General features: G+C 37.9%; 1 protein-coding gene across 3 annotated transcripts in view; it reads right to left on the bottom strand.

The window, feature by feature from the left end:
* Positions 1 to 18,605, bottom strand: part of LOC107704545 (interphotoreceptor matrix proteoglycan 2-like) — a 26,077-nt gene extending 7,472 nt beyond the window's left edge. For 2 of the 3 annotated variants that reach the window (XM_016507485.1, XM_016507487.1), the window contains exons 1-17: positions 18,345 to 18,605; positions 18,036 to 18,260; positions 15,628 to 15,794; positions 15,475 to 15,506; positions 15,130 to 15,162; positions 14,599 to 14,654; positions 11,063 to 14,106; positions 10,780 to 10,938; positions 10,552 to 10,610; positions 10,406 to 10,426; positions 8,428 to 8,681; positions 7,985 to 8,043; positions 6,040 to 6,307; positions 4,155 to 5,962; positions 3,421 to 3,640; positions 1,733 to 1,943; positions 1,473 to 1,661 (exon numbers count right to left, since the gene is read on the bottom strand). In XM_016507485.1, the coding sequence (XP_016362971.1) occupies positions 1,473 to 1,661; positions 1,733 to 1,943; positions 3,421 to 3,640; positions 4,155 to 5,962; positions 6,040 to 6,307; positions 7,985 to 8,043; positions 8,428 to 8,681; positions 10,406 to 10,426; positions 10,552 to 10,610; positions 10,780 to 10,938; positions 11,063 to 14,106; positions 14,599 to 14,654; positions 15,130 to 15,162; positions 15,475 to 15,506; positions 15,628 to 15,794; positions 18,036 to 18,260; positions 18,345 to 18,420 (6,881 nt within the window). In that variant the 5' untranslated portion in view covers positions 18,421 to 18,605. The remainder of the gene's footprint in view (positions 1 to 1,472; positions 1,662 to 1,732; positions 1,944 to 3,420; positions 3,641 to 4,154; positions 5,963 to 6,039; positions 6,308 to 7,984; positions 8,044 to 8,427; positions 8,682 to 10,405; positions 10,427 to 10,551; positions 10,611 to 10,779; positions 10,939 to 11,062; positions 14,107 to 14,598; positions 14,655 to 15,129; positions 15,163 to 15,474; positions 15,507 to 15,627; positions 15,795 to 18,035; positions 18,261 to 18,344) is intronic. The other variant, XM_016507486.1, reaches the window with a different exon arrangement.
* Between the last annotated feature and the right edge of the window lie 1,803 nt (positions 18,606 to 20,408).

The raw sequence follows: 20,408 nt of genomic DNA, 5'->3' as shown, positions 1-20,408 counted from the left end.
AACATAATAATAAATGTTTTTGAGCAGCAAATCAGCATATTAGAATGATTTCTGAAGGATCATGTCACTGAATAAATCACATTTTAAAATATTTTAAAATAGAAAACAGTTATTTTAAATAGTAAAAATATTTCAAAATGTTACTGTTTTTGCTGTATTTTGGATCAAATAAATGCAGGCTTGGTGAGCAGAAGAGAATTCTTTAAAAAACATTAAAAATCTTACTGTTCAAAAACTTTTGACTGGTATGTTAGCCTATAGTTTGAAGTTAAATATATTAATAATTAATAAGGTGAGTCTGAGGTGTTTATTTGACAGTGATTTCACATTTCTTGTTTGTATGAAGGCTAAATACAAATAAAAGGTGAACATTAATTAATTAATTTTTTTTTTTTCTAAAAAAATGAAATAGTTTTATAGAAAGAGGTTTCATAGACTTGGCAAATAAATATTTCGTATACATTTTTCATAAGTTTGTAGGTACAGACATCTGTTGTGGGAGTTCTTGGCAGTTTTTATGAGGCTTTTTTTTAATAGTGTTCATATCGATATCGGAATTATATTGTATCGACCGAAATTAAGAAATATATTGTGATATAAATTTTGGCCATATCGTCCAGCCCTATATGTCACTTATATAGTTTTATTGTACATTACAAAAATGTTTACAAACAAAAAAATTACCATCATTACAAAATTTACCAGCAATACAGACGCTGCATATCTATAGTCTTTGGCTGCATCAATTGCATCCAACACGTTTTTTCACTGTATGTTATCTAGAGCTGATGGATATAACTAAAAAATTGGCATCTGTGCTATCACTATGATGTATCAGATGATGTACTATGATATATATAATGTATCAAAATGTGTTCAAAATAAAACTTATGACAGGAACAACTTGTCCAAAAAATGATAATTGATCCAACCTGCACATGCCTAAGAACATTTGTTTAATAACGGCCAAAGAGAACATATTGTGTGTTCCGGCTTATTCGTACAAAGTCATAAAAACAAAATACACACGTTTGGGCCATAAAATATTGCAGTGCGCTCCATATGCATGTTCCAGAACGCAGTGCTTTCAAACACAACCACAGCTGAGAATATTTGGTTCCTTTTCAACCAGGTTAGGAAACCAAATGTCATTATTGTCAAACATTATTTTTCTTTTGGGGCCTCAGAGGAAACTCAAATCACATTTCAGAGTACTTGTATTTACAGCATTCATTCAAAACATTGACAGAATGCTTTAAAAGGGCCATTTAGGCTTCACATGTGCACCATAGAAGTCATTCAAATGAATTGAACCAATATTAATAATCCATTTTGTAGTCCACTAAGGAGTTCTGCTTGTTCTGAAGTTTAAAGAAAGACATAAGCATCTTAATTTCTTCCAAAAAATATGATCTTATGATTTATTTGGAGCATTAAGAGTGTGTTTGTTATGCTGTAAGCACAGTTTGTACCGTAAAGGGTCTTCTGAATCATCCGTGTCATACTGGTCTCGCAGAGTTCTGGCGAGGAAAAAGATCATGCCCGAAGCCACGAGGAGGAACCCAGCGACTGAGGCGATGGCGATCCCAACCACCAGTGGTTCTGACACATACTCCTCACAGTGTTCGCCTCGATACCACCAGTTTTCACCGACTCGACACCTAAAAACAAAGGTGAGTGAATTTCATTTTTGGCCGTGTTGTTGCTTTAGGAGATTTCATACAGTACACACCTGCAAATGGCGCCCTTGCCAGGTATGATGTCACATTTCCCATCATTCTGGCAGAAGTCTTCCTGTATGTCGCAGATACTCTGACATGGCAGCCCATCCACGCTAAAATAGCCAGCGTTACAAACACACTCTGCCTCACCGGACCAGCGGTTGACTAAACACTGGGAGAACTCATTACACGCTTGGAACTTACATGGATCAGCCTGGTCACCTACCAGAAAGAAAAAGACCTATTATATATATATATAATAAAAAATATATATATAAAAAAAAAAAAAAAAAATCTAATAATATTAATATTAAGTATAATAGTATATAAATGTTTTTAATAAAGAAACCATTCCGTTTTTATTATTTTATTATATTTATTTTTTATGAAAAAAAAATATCATGAATTGTTACTTAATAATGACATTTATTAACTGACATTTTACACCTTACATGTTTTTCAAATATTAAAAAGCAGTGGAGTATATTATTGATATTTTGTGAAAATAGTTTTTTAAAAATATTAAAAGATTGTGTCAAACTATTAAGATCCTTTCTTTCTTTCTTTCTTTCTTTCTTTCTTTCTTTCTTTCTTTTTCTTTCTTTCTTTCTTTCTTTTCTAATGAGGCTTTTTTCTTCTTCATAATGATACCAGGAACAACTATCATTCTGACAGAGAGCTGTATTCAAGTCATTGTTTATGTGAATTGAATTTTTATATATTTTTGAAATAATAATCCAAACAAATATCCAAACAAAAACATCATGCCATCGATTTTTCCGATATAAAATTAAGATGGAATACAATGACGTTAAAAGTTTGGATGTCAGTTGATAAATGTGACTATTTTTGCATTTGCTGCAATTGCTATATAAGCATTATTACAATTCATTACAAATGTGGCGTCAAAACAAAGATAATTTTCTGATTTCAAATTCATCAGCAGTTGGTCATTAGAGATGTGTGTTGATAAAGGAGCTCAGAGAGAATTTATACAGGGACACAAACAAATATGACTCACTTGCCTGACGCGTTGAGCTCTGCACGTCTCACAAGAATAAATCACCTCTAATCTGTCTGCAGTACAGAATCAATCTCTTATCACTCACCCCAACAAGGCCTATTTTTTCCAAAGCCAGACTGGAATAAGTCTAACCTTGTGTCCTCTAGCATAGGAGAAACCTGCTCAATATTGTTCAAAATACCAGAGATCTACCATTTTGGAGGTGTGCCAGCAAAATGCACAACCCTTCCGATATTCTTGTCCCTAAGTAAGTCTAAGATATTTTTTACCCATTTTAATGCCTGTTCAATTACAATTGTTTAGTAGCCTTTTAGTACTGATATCAATTGAAGAAATGTTTCTTTTGCCAATCATAGTCTGGCTCCTGTAACATATATGAGTCACAAAGCCTCCCTGTGTAGCACACTTAAAAAAAACTATAACACTTAAGAAAATCTATAACAAATAGTGCTAAATCCCAGTCATGACTGGTGCTAATAATTTTAGGATTTAAAATTACTTTGAATTGGCAGCAAATGTATAATATGGCAGGCATTTTGCCCTTTAAAGAATCAAATAATGTTTGGTGAATATTGTTGGCCATAGGCGGCACCAAAAATTTGCTTGTGTCTTCATATCAGCTAACCTCAACTTGTTTTCTGTGTTTTGTGTGTATATGTAAGTTCTTTGAGTTACCTGATTCAACATCCAATGAATACTTGTCTATTGCAAGATTCATAGTTTGGTAAGCAGTATTGCAGAAGTCCTCCAGGATAAGGTAAACTGCTGTTGTCACACCATGGGGAACTGGCTTGCCAAACTTCATCCTGCTGTTCACCACAATGCTGCCATTCCTGAAGTTCAAGATCTCTAAATTCTGAAAATTGCTGAGGTTGGACTGTAGATATGGCACAAGCTAGAAAAGAAAAAAAAAAGAATTCAAGCATATTCCAGTGAGCAGCAATACAGAACCACGCATACCTAGTTACGTTAATAGAATTCAAGAAGGTGAATGAAGATTCTAATTCCATCAGTTATCTCATTAGTTAGTGTTCATAAAGACAGCTATGCTAATGGATTTAGCGGATAGTATGCAAAGCCCCTAACAAACTCTCCTACAACAACAAACATCAACAAATCTAAACTGGCGTTTGTGTAACCTCAGAATGTGCTTTACGGAATCGTTTACCCCAAAATGAAAATTTTGTCATCATTGAAGACTTCCTTGGAACACAAAAGATTGAAGTGCAATTAAAGTGATCAGTCCCAAACATTCTCTCTAACATCCCTTTGGGTTCCTTAAGGTCGTTACTGACTAAAAACATGTTAAAAACCAATTGTGATTAATATCTCAAGGCCTTCTTACTGATGTTTTGCTTTCCATAAAGAAGAGTACCTAAGAATGTAAGTACATAACAAATATATCTTACCAGCTCTTGAAATTGCTGCTCAAGAGCCTTGTATTCAGTAGAGCTCTTGTTGAACAGATCTTCAGAAAACATCATGTTGGTGACCCTGAGGCTGAAAAACACTATTAACGCCCTTCCAGGACTGGCTGGCAAGGCAATACTTGCCAAGTCAGTCGCACGAGCAAATCCACTACCGTCGTCTTTGCCATGGCTTGGCCCATCAAATGGGAATATGTCAAAAGAAACATCAAATTCTCTTATGTTGGGGTTTACTGGAGCAGGAACTTTCATAGTAGCAGCATCAGAGTTCACTGGTTTGGTAGGTAGGATGAGGCCTGTGATGTCAGGTCTTGACCCTACTGTGTGCTCTTGCACAGAGTCATCTGAAGTTATTTGTTTGGTAGGTTTGAATGTTGGCTGATAAAATGATGGTACAGTGGTGGAACTGAGGGTCTCCAAATGTTCTGAAACATCTGGAATGACAGACCTTGTGGACTGAAATATTTTAGTTGAGTCTCCATCTTCAATATTCCCTGATAAAACAGGCTCTTTTGCAACAGTTGCATTATAAGTGTGAATTACATTGGTTTGAGTCTCTGGAGTCGTCTCTTGAAGAACCGAATGACTAGATGGTTGGGTAGGTAGAGGTTCTGTGGTTGATTCTAATAAAGGTTCAGCCTCATCTATTGATGAATGGGATATCCGAGTGAATGGTGAGTCCTTCTCAGGAGACAGGGAAGCTAAATGACCTACACTTGGCTCTTCAGTAGCTATTGTTGTTGGAGATGTTGTTGCGACCAAGATTTCATCCCCAGCTAAATCCTCCTCTGAGAGTTTAGTCGCTGGGCTTTCTGTAGGCATAAGCTTGATGCCTTCCATCTCCTCATCTAGTATCTTGACTTCTTCATCTGAACCTTCTAACTCTGGCCATAAGAATGCAGGTAATTCTGTGACACCTTTGGTTACAGGATGCACAACAGCTTCTGAATAAGTAGTAGGACCTTCCACAGAAACTGCATCAATTTCTAGGATTACAGGTATTTGCGTGGTTGAAGGCATTTCATTTGACTTTGTTGTGGAGGCCAGCGTTTCCTGAATCTGCTTGTTTTCTGTTGAAGTAGTATGTTCATCCATAGCTACTGCTGTGCTTGGTGGGATCACAGTGGGTGTAACAGGTCGTTCTGAATAGTCCTTATCAGCAAGTGAAATTATTGTATCAGGACTTTGTGATGCATCCACCTCTTGGGTTTCTGCTGAAGTGTAGACATGTAGCAAGGGTCGACTGGTCACATGTGTAGCCATAGTGGTAGATTCATCTGGAAAATAGTCATCATATTGTTCAGGGGCTACTTGAGTCTGCATAGAAAGCTCGACAGTCAAAGTCTCCATTGTCCAAAAAACCGGAGCCTGGTCAGTTGTTGTGTAGTGAGGATTAGAACGAATATCTTGTGTCACAAGAACCCTGTCCAAGAATGGCTCATTGGGAGTCAGATCTTGGTGGGGAGGCTCAAGCTGTTCCTCTATAGATTCCTGATCTTCTTGAGGTTGGTGCACCTCATCTTCCTTCAAGACTTCTTCTGGTGTTCCTGACTCCCAAGGCCAAATGGCAGGACCTAGATGATCCCCAGAGAAACCTGAGCCTGAACCCAGGTCTATCAAGTCACTCTGAGTAGTCAACTCAACATCAGGAGGTTCCACAGGAGAAACTGAGTTATCTTCCAACTTGTGAGGTGATTCCGAAGGTAAGGCAACTTCAGTTATCGTGCCTGTGGTAGGACTGACTGTAGTTGCAGTCTGTAAGAATCCCTCCTCTTCAAGAATACCATCATCTGAAACAAGAACGCAACATTCTAGAACCATATTACTGCCTTTAGGTGGGAAATAATTCATGAGAGGTAAGACTCACTCTCTGTAGCAGGAGCAGGTGCATTGCTTGAGGTCTCAAATTTAGAGGTAAGCTCAATGTTAAAGTTCTTCAAAGACACATCTGTGGGAGACAGAGTGGGACTTTCCTCAAAGATGATTACATCATTTGTGTCCTTATTCCGATCATCCATCCAGGGATCTATTGTGTGAATATGGTCAAGGAAGTCATTATTTGTAATGAAGATGTCATTGTTGGATAATTCCTGCCTGGGAACATCTGGTGGCTTCTCAGAGGCAAGAACATTATCCTAGAATTTAATGATTGAACAGTCATGGTTAGTTACTATTGACTGTTAAATTATTTTTGAGAAATAAAGCAAATATATTTAAGGTAGGTCTACAAAAAAGGTTGCTGACAAAAAGATGAGCCAAAAGAGCCTATAACTTTCCACACTGAGGCCTATGTCCACTGAATGTTCTAATGTTTCAGCTGTTAAAATTATGTCCATCATTTGACCATCAAAAAATAGAAAAAAAAAAGTGGACAGAATGAAAAAAGTGCACTTTTGGTGTAAGTGGAAGACATTTTCCTCAAACGTCTTAGTGAATTACACTGGAAAAACATCATCTTTTTTTCCAGAGATATGTCAGTGGAAAATTTGCATAGACATACTAAAAAAAAGCACACATGCACATGATCTTCACACCATCCTGAGGATCTGGTCCTAGTTGGGTTATTGACTAATGCATATTTGACCAGAAGACAGTCTTTAACTGTTCCATACACCAGAAATGAACATTTAACCTTCATGCAGATTTGGAATATGTCATGTTGTATATATAACAACTGGTTGTATATACATTCATGAGTTATTCACACCATTTTATTTTTATGCAAGTAATGAGTGAGGTGCTACTGGAACTAGATAACCGTCAGTTGCACACACTGGCCTCATTCATGAAACACGAGCAGCACGAATTTCCGTGTAAATCATTCGTAAAACCATTCTTACGTAAACTGTCACTTTTAATTCAGTGCGACTATTTACATAAGGATGGTTTCACGAATAATTTACACAGAAATTAGTTATGCTCGTATTTCTTGAATTAGGTCCACTGACCATTTAATTCAAATGGCTAGACTGACTTTCCTATAGAACTAGTTTTATGCACCCTACTAGTTAGGTTTATAATTTGCATAAACAGCTAGCTGATCATACAAACAAATATCCATCTTAAACAGGACAGATCAGATAAAGCATCAACTTCCAATTAACCTTAAGTAACTAACATGTGTCCTTGGAGGCAAGCATACTATTACCTGAGAGAGAGAACACGTTTCCAGATACAGACATGGACACAGCGCACCAGCCAAAACAAGACAGTAAATCTACTTAATAAGGGTATTGAAAGTGCCAGTTTTGTCAAATGTAAAATGAAAAACCGAGAGTAAATTCTAAGATTATTGCCATGTTTGGTATCCAATGTGTCTTTCTAATTAAACTACAGACTGTGAAGAAAGCTGCTCGGCCTCTGCAATAAATATATGTCACACTGAGATTAAAAACAGATTCTTTTCAATATTTCATAGTGCCTGAGCTAAACAATTTTAATAAAATAGCATGCTTACTTGTGTCTAAAGAATACTTGAGCTGGAAAATTGACTTGAATAGTTTTACAGACCTGCTGTATTATCCCATAGCTGTGCTATAATCTGTTTTAATGACATGCCATGAAAACCCATTTTATGTGCAAGGTAATCTTTCTTATCATGTAACAACAAAAACCTACATGTGATTGTCATTAGTGTGACTCATTTTTCATTAACAGCTTTGGAAGGATTCACATTCACACTTGAGAGTAATTGCACTGCAACGAGGTGAAAAAACCCTGAATCCTAAACTGCAGCTCTGGATAGGGATTCTGGACTGGACAGTCGTGGTTACCCGTTTACTGGGTGGTCCTGCCAATGACCACTGACTCACCATCATGTCACTGGAGTCAAGCGGTCTGCTGGTTGGTTTGGAAGACTCCAGTGTCTCCACTGTGAAGCCAAAACAGAGACAAATCATATCAAATTATATTTAAAACTGCTCAAGCACAGTTCATACCCATACTGGCGTCTCTTCAAGAGATTGGCGCTGAGGGCTGCAAGATTAGTCTGCCAAAACCAGAGATAAGAACCATGAAGGCTCTTGCTTCTGTTTAAACCGCCAAGCAGTGTAAGAGGATATGCCACCATTGTCATCATACTGCATTTCGGGTTCATTCAGCTACAGTTTGCAATTTACCACTATGACAGAACACACACTTGAACCTGAATGTTTATAAGAAACATCAGTAAGAAGCACTCAACTCAACACCCTGATGTCTTGGGTTCCCTATAATGGATCCACAATGTGTCTCTACTTCTTAGAGAATGTCTTACCATTTTCCAGCTGCAAAGAATCAGGGTCCACTTCCAGAGTGGTGTTTCTGATGAAATTCTCCTTGTGAAGGGTTCCGGTGATGTAGTTTCGGAAGTCGGTGATGGTGTAGACCACAGTAGGTAGCTCATCAGGATCTGTGAAGGAGTTCTCAATCATGTTGGAATGTAGGTTTATGTAATCCATGGTCTCATTACTTATTCCTGCACCATCACCCCCAAGAACCACAGCATAGTGTACCACCACAGCCAGGCCTCTGAGGAATGCAAAGAAAACAGGGACTGTTTGAGGTAAAAAACAAAAACAAAACATACTATGCTTCGTCAAAGGCCTCACTGGCTGTAAACTGGCCTCAAGACTGGAGCTGTTATGTGTGAAATGACTCAACTACAGTATAGCAGGAAGTTTCCATGTTGGAGCCTGCTATCTGTTTTTGTCAATTTGTCATATTTGACCATATTCTACAACTTTGTTTACATAATTCCTATGCCAAGTGGTAAATTAAAGTGAAATAAATTCAGAGAAGAACAGCTTACAGTACATGGCCTAAAGTGGCTTGGTGGTTTTAGATGGATTAAGGTCTAGTTGTTCTACTTGCACCACCAAGCTGGTCTGGTTGGTCTCCTAGCCTGGTTAAGCTGGTTTAACTCATCAGCCACCTGGTGTCCCAGTCTAACCAGCTGAAAAGTGATGGTTAACCACCATGGACAGGCTAAGAGACACTGGTTTAAGCTGTTTTCAGTTTTTTAGTAGCTAGCAACCAAAAAATGTCACAGAATATGCAGCAGCCAGCTGTTGGTTACTAGGGGAAATAAAAAATCAAAAAAATATTGGGAGTGAAGAAAGCTGACCTAGATTTTTTTGCCACATATTTTTCTATGGAGGTTAGAAAACCTAGTGTGTTTACGACCAGATCAATTTTCTCTCCTATGACAGATAAAACCTCCACGAGGATTCAATTTCTTTGGCACACCAGAAATGCTAATTAGTTTTAAATGGCTTTAAGTGAGAACATCTCTGTTCTCAGGCGGTTTAAGGGGCCTCATAAAGCTCACAATATGCAGATATCCATTGTGTGGGTTATCTGAGGCCTCGCTGATAAACCATGGGAAACATTGCCATGATACATTGCCTTGAGAGCAGAGAACATTTAGCATTCAATCGCATCATGCTTGGCAACTAGGCATGCATTTAGCACAGCGACTTTTCACATTTAAGGTGGCGATTGGCCAGACAAAGTAGCCCACAGATACACACACATAAGATGTCACACCTAAAAGACCATCCTTTCAGATAATTGATTTTGCAAGGCTAATGAGGCAGCAACCACATGACCTTACCAAGAAAACAGTGTGAAAGCGATTTCAGAGCAACGCTCTATAAAACACTACATATGGTGGGTGGAAAATTCAGGCACATGAATTTCTCATTAGATGTTTTGGAGGAGATATGGGTCATGCAGCTGTGTGATATGGCAGGGCGGGGAGATGGATTTATCAGGCCTGGGTGAAACATTGCAGAAATATTAGTAGTGATAGCCCAAATTACATTAATATCTGTTTTCTTCATTTTGAGATGTGATTAACTGTGATTTATAAAAGTGTTAGAATACTTACCTTTCAATTTCCTTCTGTGGCCTGGGATATTTTATTAAGAAAAAAAAAGAATGTTATTCAGAAATCAACATATATTCTTTTGCTATTATTTTTATTATTATTTTTTATCTGTATGCAGCAACGCTCTATAAAACACTACATATGGTGGGTGGAAAATTCAGGCACATGAATTTCTCATTAGATGTTTTGGAGGAGATATGGGTCATGCAGCTGTGTGATATGGCAGGGCGGGGAGATGGATTTATCAGGCCTGGGTGAAACATTGCAGAAATATTAGTAGTGATAGCCCAAATTACATTAATATCTGTTTTCTTCATTTTGAGATGTGATTAACTGTGATTTATAAAAGTGTTAGAATACTTACCTTTCAATTTCCTTCTGTGGCCTGGGATATTTTATTAAGAAAAAAAAATAATGTTATTCAGAAATCAACATATATTCTTTTGCTATTATTTTTATTATTATTTTTATCTGTATGCATTATCATATATATTACCATAAAAATCATACCTGAACTCAAGGACAAATATTTTCTTGAAACCTGGGAGCCTTTTAAAAACTTCTTCAATCTTCAAAAAGAAAAAAAAGAAAAGAAAAAAGAAAGGAGATGCTATAAATGTACAATTATATATATATTGGGAGTGAAGAAAGCTGACCAAGATAGCTGACCTAGACAACACACACTGTTGTCACTTGTCACCAAATACATAAATATATAAATGTATAGATGCTGCTTACCTTATCAATGAACAGTTCGGATAGATGTTGATAGTAGTAACTTGATGGATCTCTCAGAGCATCATCATAACTTTCACCTCTTATCTTAATACTCAGCTCCACAATATGGTCGCTAAGACGTACTGGTCGGACCATAATGTCATCAATTTCATTTCCAATCTATATATATATGGAAAAAAAAAAGTAATGTTTAGAGGAACTCACAATTACGGAGTTAAAAATATACAGTATAGTTAACTAAAATGTCTTAAACAATTGTCTATTATAAGTTCAATGTGCTCACCATGCTGTTTTCATTTAAAATATCATTAGAAATGTCCTGTGGCAAGTTTTGTAATGTGGTAGAGAAAGTCTTTTGAATAGTAGTTGTCAAGTCATTTAGTACAACCGTCATATCCTCGACTTTCAAGATAGGAGTTGGGATATCGTCTTCTGCAGGTTCTGGTTGGACCACATGCATGTCAGGTGTTTTAGGTACTGTCTCAGGCACCTCTGAAAGTTCAGATATTGACAAAGGTGTCTGAGATATGACCTCAGGTGTCTTCGAGATAGATACACTTGTCTCCAATTCAGGTGCTTGAGATATAACTTTGGGAGCTTGAGATATGACATGAGTTGTCTCTGTCATGGCACCAGCTTCTGTAATGACCTTAGGCGTCTCTGTTGCAACTTCATGTGTCTCAGATAAGGAGTCTCCTCTGGTCTCATGCATATCTGTGACTTCGTGTGTGATTTCCACTGCAACTTTAGGTGTGTCCTGTGGAATTTTTGATGGCTCTGTAACTTCATGTATGTCCTCATTTAGGGTAGTTGTCAGTACATCTTTTTCCAATTTAGTAACAGTAAGATCTGGCATTGTGCCTTCAAAAACTTTGAAAAGTGTTTCCTCACCACCTTCATCCTTTTTAGTTGTGTCTTCTAACTTATCTTCCATACCTTCAGTTACAAACTCTACAATGTCAGTTTCAGGGGTACCAATGTCAAAAGAAGTATCAGGTGTGGTCTTGGATGTGATTCCAGTTGTGGTCCGACTTGTGGTCTTAGTAGAAGTTTCTGTTCTCTTAGTAGAAGTTCCTTCAGTACTTTTCTCAGATGATTCTTCTAAGATGACAGCTTCCGTTACATCACCCAATTCAGTAGTAGCTTCACTTGTTCCTCCAACAAAATCTTCCAGCATGTTTTCAAGAACCGTTACATTGTCTGTGGTAATGTCAAATTCAACCTCAGCAACTTCTGTTGGCTCTGTTGTCATCTCACCAGGATTTGCAATGGCAGTTATGTCCTTATCAACATGTTTGTCTTTCTCAGTAAACACAGTAGCTTCTGTAGTTTCCTGTGTCAATCTAGGTGTCTCACCAGTTGTCACCTCAACAACTTCTGGGGTCTCAGTTATAATGTCCTCTTCCTTACCTAAATGATCCTCTTCAGCATCAGATGAGTCAACTATAAGCTCATGTGTTTCCTTTGACAATTCATGAGTACTCTCTGTCATGGTACCTGGTAGTTCTTCATCTGTTGTCACCTCTGGTGTAGGTTTAGTGTAGGGTGCCTCTTCCTCTTTGTCAAGTAATGTAACAATTGCAATGTCTTCAGGTCCACCCTCTGTTGATACTACCTCAGGTGATGTATTTACAGGTGTAGTGGGTGACAGAATTTCTGGCTTTGTGGTCACATGTGTGATTTCAACAACATCATTATCTGTCAGAGCTTTTGGCAGCCCTTCTGTGGGGGGATTAGGCGAAACCTCTTTCAGTTCTGTAGGAGTTGTCTGCGCTGGTTTCTCTGGTAAGACACTCTGAACAGGAGGTATTTCTGTAAGAGAGTCTACCGCATGTCTATCAGTAGACATCACTGTAGCTTCTGAAACATCTACATGCTGAATGGTAACAAGTGCTGATTTAACAGGAGTTTCAGTAATACCCCATTCATCTTCAACCTCAGATTCGGAAATCAAATTTTCAATGGATTCTCTAGTGACTTCCACAGGAGTATTAGAACTTATTCCTGGCAAGTCCCCAAGGGTTGTGGGAAGATCTGTCTCATACTTTCTCGAGGTGGAACCTACTGGAGTTCTACCAGTGGGCATCAGTGTAGCCTCTGACACAACATCAGCTTCTACATATTGAATTGTAGTATCAGCTGATTTAAGAGGACCTTCAGTAACACCCTGCCCCATGTACAGTTTAGTTACAGAAATAATCTCTTCAGTAGATTCACTGGTGATTTCTTTAGGAGTATTGGTACTTATCCCTACTGAGTCCTCGAAACTTGTGGGAATGCCATAATCATATTTTCCTGTAGTAGAATCTTCTGGACTTCTAGCACTTGTCATCAATGTAGACTCTAAGACAATGCCAAACTCTTCATGTGGAATGGTAACATCTGCTGTCTTAACAGGACCTTCAGTAGCATTCTCTTTCACAGTAGCCTTCACAATGGCCTCATTTGTGAGTTCAGTAGGTGAACTAGTGATTATCTCTAGTGAGTTCTCAAAGGATGTGGGAAGAACATACTCATATTTTCCTGAAGTTGAATCTTCTGGAGTTCTATCAGTGGTCGTTAATGTAGACTCAGAGACAATGTCCACCTCTTCATGTTGAATGGTAACACCTTCTGTCTTAACCAGACCCTGAATAGCATCCTCTCCCATCTCCGGTTCCGATTCTGAATGAAGCTCTTCAGTGATTTGACTGATGATTACCGTAGGAGTATTATTGCTTATCCCTGGTGAGTCCTCCAAGGTTGTGGGAATATCATGCTCATGTTTTTTTGAATTATAATCTTTTGGAGTTCTATCAGTGGTCAATAATGTAGACTTTGAGACAACATCAGCTTCATGTTGAATGGAAACAACTGGACCATCAGTAACATCCTGTCCCAACTCTGTTTCTAAATAAAGCTCTCCAGTAAAATCATTGGTGACTACTGGAGAAGTGCTTATACCTAGCAAGTCCTCAAAGGTGGTGGGAATCTCATAATCATATGCTCTTGAAGTAAACTGCTCTGGAGTTCTGTCAGATTCTGAGACCATTTCAACCTCTTCATGTTGAACGGTGATATTTAATGCTTTGACAGGACCCTCAGTAGCATCCAGTTCGACCTCCAGTTCAGTTTCTGAAATAGGTTTCCCAGTGGCCACACTTGTATGTTCTATAGGTGAACTAGTGCTTATCCCCGTTGAGGCCTCAAAGGCTGTGTCAGGCTCTGGAGTGATTCCAAGTGTCATCTGAAGCTCTGCAGCCATAGTGGTGATTAAGATTTGGTCTGCAGTGGTCTGTGGTGTGATGTCCTGTGAATCTGTTACTGCCTCAAGAACCAGAACACTGACTGGGTGAGGAAAAATAAAGAAAAAAAGGGGGAAGTTACAGAAATAAAAGAAAATGTATGTCATAAGATGAAGTTACATCCATTAATTGCATGCTCTTATTTGTTTTCAGGACATCAGGGCCAAACATGTAGCCTATCGTTGAGGCTAAGCCCATGCACAACTAATTACTTACATTTGACTAAATGGAAGAACTCTGTCTAAGAATCCTGACACCGCTACTGCATTACAAGCTAATGAGTACCTAAAAAGGATTAAAAGTCTATTCTGAGAGCAGTGCATATCCTGAGCCAGAGAGCACTAGGTCTCTATTGATATGACTGCAGGGTCTCATACAGACATTAACAATAAAGATTAATCAGAGCATAACTTAAATCAACTGACTGCAAAATCCAGTAAATAGAAATAAGGCTTTCCAGGCTTATTAGGAACCCAGATCCATTATTCAAGTGGCATATTTTTTTAAACAATGTAGTAAACTACTGTAGACTGACCTTCTTGGGTTGTGGCCACGCTTGCTTGTGTTGGTGCAGTAGTCGTTGTCTGATGTCTGCGAAAGAGAAGACAATTATAAATGCTTTCGAAGGCCAGGAACATACCCAAAATCTACAAAATCTAAACTTCTTACTGGCAACCAAGTTTAGTCCCCCCCCCTTTCAGGATATGAATTAAACCATAAGCAGAGCTATGTCTCTAAAGCTAGTGAAAAGTGAACTAGCTTTAGCAGGGACTAAAGGTATGACTGAAATTTCTGCAGTCTGAAGCCAGGGGTCTATATCCAGCTTTTACTGTTAATAGGTGGTTTTGTCTGCAAAGCATCAGTGTGTGCTCTGAATTAGCTGCCTTAGCTGCCTTGCTAAGGAAGTGGTGTTTCAGATTATTCATTTAGTGTTAGTGTTATGTTACATATGATATAATCTGAGCTCCACACTGGACATTTGCAGATTGATTTATATTTAGGCTGCAGAGCAGAGCAGAGCACTACTGATTTGCACATTATGTTCTTTTATGCCCATGAGTCCTACCTGCATTCAGGTTGCCATGGACTGGTGGGTACACTATCATAAGACAAATATAGGAATGATTTGATTACACTGTTATTTTAGAAACAGCGGAATGTGACGTGGGTTCTTGTTTTTGTCTATATACCACATTATTATTTAGCCATTGAAATATGGATACATGTGCTGTGTTGACCAAGTTTGGTGGCAACTTGTGTGAGATGCAACACAGCGTAAAGCTTGAAAGTTTAAAAGTATTTCCCCTTGCAATATTATTATATTCATGTACTATGATATTAACATAGCACTTCAAGGTGCTTCAAAGAAAACCATGGTATATGATGGTAGATGCTTATAAGCAGTTCTCACCTTGTTGATGTCATTGAAGCCGCTCCTACCCTCTGCAAAATACCATAAAAATGTGTTTGCTGTTTTTAATTTGTAAGAATTTTCAGTATCTTCAGTAAAGTGCTGATTTGAGAGTTATTTGTTCCATATCATGACATAAGCAAGGATACTTACACTTGAAATTAGAGCAAGGTGCTCAGCTGACTGGCTAAAGCTCCGGCCAATGTCAAACACGCTAACGCTACTATTTTGACATTTCCTCATCCAGATCTGGTACTCTTCTTTCTCAGGTAAGCGATCCCAAAAGATTTTGAAAGCCTCCCAAACTGTTTCCTGGCACACTGAGGCACACAAACAAATGCAGACAGATCTACAGATACCCATAAGCATGCCAACACATACAATAACACACACACACAAGCTCTCAAATGTAGGAAAAAACAGGAACAGAAAAACAGCAAAAACATTGAGGAAAAGGTACCTATTTCTTTCTGAATATATTCTGACAAAGTATCAATAAAATAGTGTATAAAACAGTTTTTGTTTATTAGTGCATCGCTGCATTAGCTTTAGCAACATGCTAACCCCAAACTGGAATCAACTGTTAATTGCATCTTCAGAGCACTTTGTCATTTGAACAATGCACTTTGTAGAGTTGTTGTCTATGAGGGCACTCCAGAGAAGTCACTTCAGAGGTTCAATTTCATTTATGATGATGCTGCCAGTAAAGACAACAGACAGTAATGCAGCTCGCTAGGTTTTAAAAAAGAACTAGTGAACTATAAAGAGCGTAGAAGACAAAATCTGCCAAAACACCAGCTAGAACTCTGCTGTAGTGGAAATTGACATCAATTTGAATGGATACCCCTTTCATTTAGAAGACAGAAATAACAGAATTATTTCTTTATTTCTAAATTGAATAAAGAAAAAGCAATAACTAACATAATGGAAACATCTCTTATCCTTATCCACACACGTCAATTGTTCCAGACAAACGTAGTTTCTTTTATTTCTCAATTTTTGAACCAAAATTACTATTTTGGTACGTGTCGCATACTTTCTCAAAGTATCCTGCAAGTGGAAAATTAAATGCACAGATGGGGGATGTTAACCCTTGCTAAACATTTTGCGGCTCCAGTCGAAACATTCCATCTACATCTGCCTGCCATACCGACTATGTATGACGACTACCAGAACTCAAGTGCGTAGGAGGGCAAAGGTCACAAGTTTTCCTGGCAGAGCGAAGGATCTGATCACCGTCTACAGTGATTCAGTAGCAGTGAGGAGTGAATGAGAAGCAATGAGGGAGAAACAGGGAATTCTGGCCTTTCCTACAGGAACGATACGTTGACTTCATTTGACTTCAAAAGCTTTGTCAGACATCTCAAGCCTCTTGCTGACAGCCACGTCCTCATTATCTGCCTTAAAGGGACAGTTTAACCCAAAATAAAAATTATGTAATTATTTACTCAACCTCATGTTATTTGGATCCCATATGATTTCTAATTTTCCATGGAATTCAAGAGAAGTTATTGAGTTGAATGTCTAGGCTACTGTTTTGCATACAACCAAAGTGAAAACATTTCACAAAGCATCATAATAGTAGTTCAAATGACTTGCACGCCTATATACGCTCTTAAAAAAACAAAGGTTCTTTATTGGCATTTATGGTTCCATGAAGAATTTTTAACAATCCACTGAACCTTTCCATTGCACAAAAAGTTCTTTAGATTTTTTAAATGTTCACTAAAATTTTTTTGAGGAACCCAAATATTTCTTCAATGGCATCATTGCGAAAACACCTTTTTGAAACTTTATTTTTAAGAGTGTATGGTATTATTTTGCTTTAATTTTTGGATGAATTAATTTCTTTGGCATATAAAGTGGGGGAACACCAAATACTTAAATCAGTGTTTCACACAAATTGTATTTGTATTCAATTATAAAAATGCAAAAGACACATTCACAAGTCGTCTCTGACTTTTGGACCCTGCTGTACATGTAATAAAGCACCAGAGTACCCTATAATAGGGTTCCGTGGCTAAACATAATCAACTTTCCACTGATACACTTCGAGAATAACCTTTATGTAAAACAGCAACACTTGGTTCTCAAGTTTTCATAATTAGATTCACTAGGGTCATCTGGGTCCTATTAATGCAGCAGCGAGAAAGATTATTCTCAGCGGTGGTCTCCAATAGTTTAATACTTTGATTGCATCTAACTTCACAGGCTAATATGTGAACTTTAAAAAGAGCATGATGTGGAAAATTGTGTATTGAGTGCGTCTGAATATTTGTGCACGATTATAAGACAGAGACAAAGAAACTGTGTTTCTGACGTTTCGAAACCATGGTTGAAATATGTGGTTACTTGGATGTTAGTGGAATTGGTCAGGTTGACTTAGTTTAATATTATTGATGAAAAGTAGAGAAGCATGAGCTCATTTTTCTCACATAATGATCTCAAAGAGCATCCATTTACACTATAGAAGTCATCTGCAACGTACTGTACCTTACAACTACCATTTTTGGCAACTATCCCAGAATCTCTCGAAAGCAACCAAAATGTCTGGTTCTTACCTCGCAGGTGAAAGTAGTTGAGATGATTCCGTATTGCCTGTTGCATTGTCTCATGTGAGCAAAGTTTAACTCCACTGGGAAACAGAAGGTCTCTTTTCCGTCTAGAAAGAGCTGCTTTCCCCTCACCGGACCAGGTTTTATCTTTTAATGGCACCAACGAGTGATTCAAAACTTCATTGGTGTCCAAAAAAGTTGTAAATCCATTTGGTAAATAATCCTCAGAATCTGATAAAGAACAAAGAACACATGGTCACAAGACTGCAGGCATCACAAAACTCCTCAAGGCCTTCATGTAGAGTAGATACATACCTGCATCTATGGAAAAATGCCCGGACAACAACAATATCAAAACCCACCAAATGCATTTAAAAGATAAATCAGGCATAATGATTCCTTATTCCAGCACACTTTAAAGAAAAAGTTGTAAATTTTTAGTTTACTGATGGATGTAATTTGGGCATCCCTCTTTACAATCCCAAAAACTTGTACATAGTTGAATTAATTAGTCTGCATTGTCACTAGATCCTTTCCTTGTCACGGAGGGATGCAATCACGTAGCTTTGAGCTGATGTCTCCACATGCGGCTTAGCAGATGGCTCTTTGGAAGATTTTCCTTGCCCGCTAATCCTATTAGTTAATTCTTCTGAGGAAGCTTGTCGAGAAGTCAGTGATACTCCTTTATTTCCCACCTGTGGGATCCGTCTGAATTGCCAAGACGGCCAATTTCAGTCCCGTAATTTACAGGCTGATCCATTGAGGAGTTCAATTATGAGTGGCTTCCTTGCCGCCATTGTTTGCAATGGAATTTCAAGTTGCAATGATATCATTGATTAATTGCGCAATCTACCGTGCAAGATCTCTTGCTAAGTGTTTTACTAGATGTGACATCCTGTAGGGTTAGCCCTTTGTCTACAAGTTTGCCACATGCTGTGACCGTACAGCTTACAGGAACTTCATCTTTACTGTGTTTTGGGTATGTTCCATCATGGCAAGGATCGTATGAACAGATGGCACAAGAGTAGGCCAAACAATTCCAGGTTTCGTAAGGTATCAATGGTTCGGTGGAGGAAATTAAAACCGCAGCTGTTCATTCAACACATATTGAGTTGAATTAACTCTAAATTGCTGTTTGTAAAGGAGAGTTGTGCCGATAGACGATAGTATCGTATATCGACGATAGTCAGAGATATCGCCTATGGCCGATGCCTTTGACGATATCAAGATGATTATAATTATTATTATTATCAGTCTAGTATTATTATCTAATTAATATTAGGGCTTATTTGTTCCATCATATTTATTTTTACGCGTTTTTACAGTGTTGCAAGTTATAACCAATCACACACGATTCAGTTGACTTTATCAATCCAATGGCCAATCAGAGGAGTTCAGATGAGTCATCGCTGAAACACCGGAGTTTTGTTGTTGAGTACGTGTGCTCACTGAACTCTGCTCTCTCTGCAAATTCTTTCCTCATAAACAACAAAGTGCAGATGTACGTGCAATGTAAGTATAAGAGATAGCTTCACCGATTATAACGGGAGTGTTCAAAAGTTCACAAACTCGCGCTAGACTGAAGTCAGTGATGATGTTCTTTGATAATGTAAATGTTCTTTAGCTGCTGTTTGAATAACTGAGGAACTGTAAGCATTATAATTAGTAACTAACAATGTTTTAATTAATTATTATCATGTTAAATACAAATTCAGTCATATTAAAAATATTTTTGACATTCATATGCTACTTGACTAAAAAGATATATATAGTTAATATATTACACTAAAGGTGTGTTCACGCCATATTGGAATTCCCGTAATTACCAGTGGCGGCTCGTGGGTTTTAAAATAGAGGAGGCACACTAATTGTATTTGTCTGGGGATCCCTGCCGATTATTATTATTATTATTATTTGCTTAACCACTTTAAAATGGCTTTTTGGTTGCTTTTAGTCAGAAAGCGTAAAGAAAACGACACACATACAGCAAGATAATATAATTTTACTTACCTGGCCTATCACTTGAAGCAAACATCCATCCCTTCTTAAAAGTCTGTGTTAAAAGAGCCTAACTGCTGTAACGTTAGCCTGTATCCAGCTTAGGCGTGTTCTCCCTTTATTTTTAATTTGTATATATACTGTTTGAATGACAGCTTGGTAAATCTATTGGCGATCAAATATTCAATATCGCTACTCATCATAAGTACTTGGTACATTATCAGCGTGGCGGGAGACGTTCAAACTAATATCACATAATTTACGTCTCTATGATGATTGGTTGATATACCAGAAGGGAGGCTAGCCTCCCCTACGAGGTTTATTTTCTCAACACTCCTCAGCGCTGAAAGTGAACACTCGATGCTGATTGGCTAATTTTTT

The sequence above is a fragment of the Sinocyclocheilus anshuiensis genome, unplaced genomic scaffold (genome assembly GCF_001515605.1).
Source record: "Sinocyclocheilus anshuiensis isolate Anshui unplaced genomic scaffold, SAMN03320099.WGS_v1.1 scaffold2038, whole genome shotgun sequence".
Lineage (NCBI taxonomy): Eukaryota > Metazoa > Chordata > Actinopteri > Cypriniformes > Cyprinidae > Sinocyclocheilus > Sinocyclocheilus anshuiensis.
This window is presented reverse-complemented; position numbering and strand designations above follow the sequence as displayed.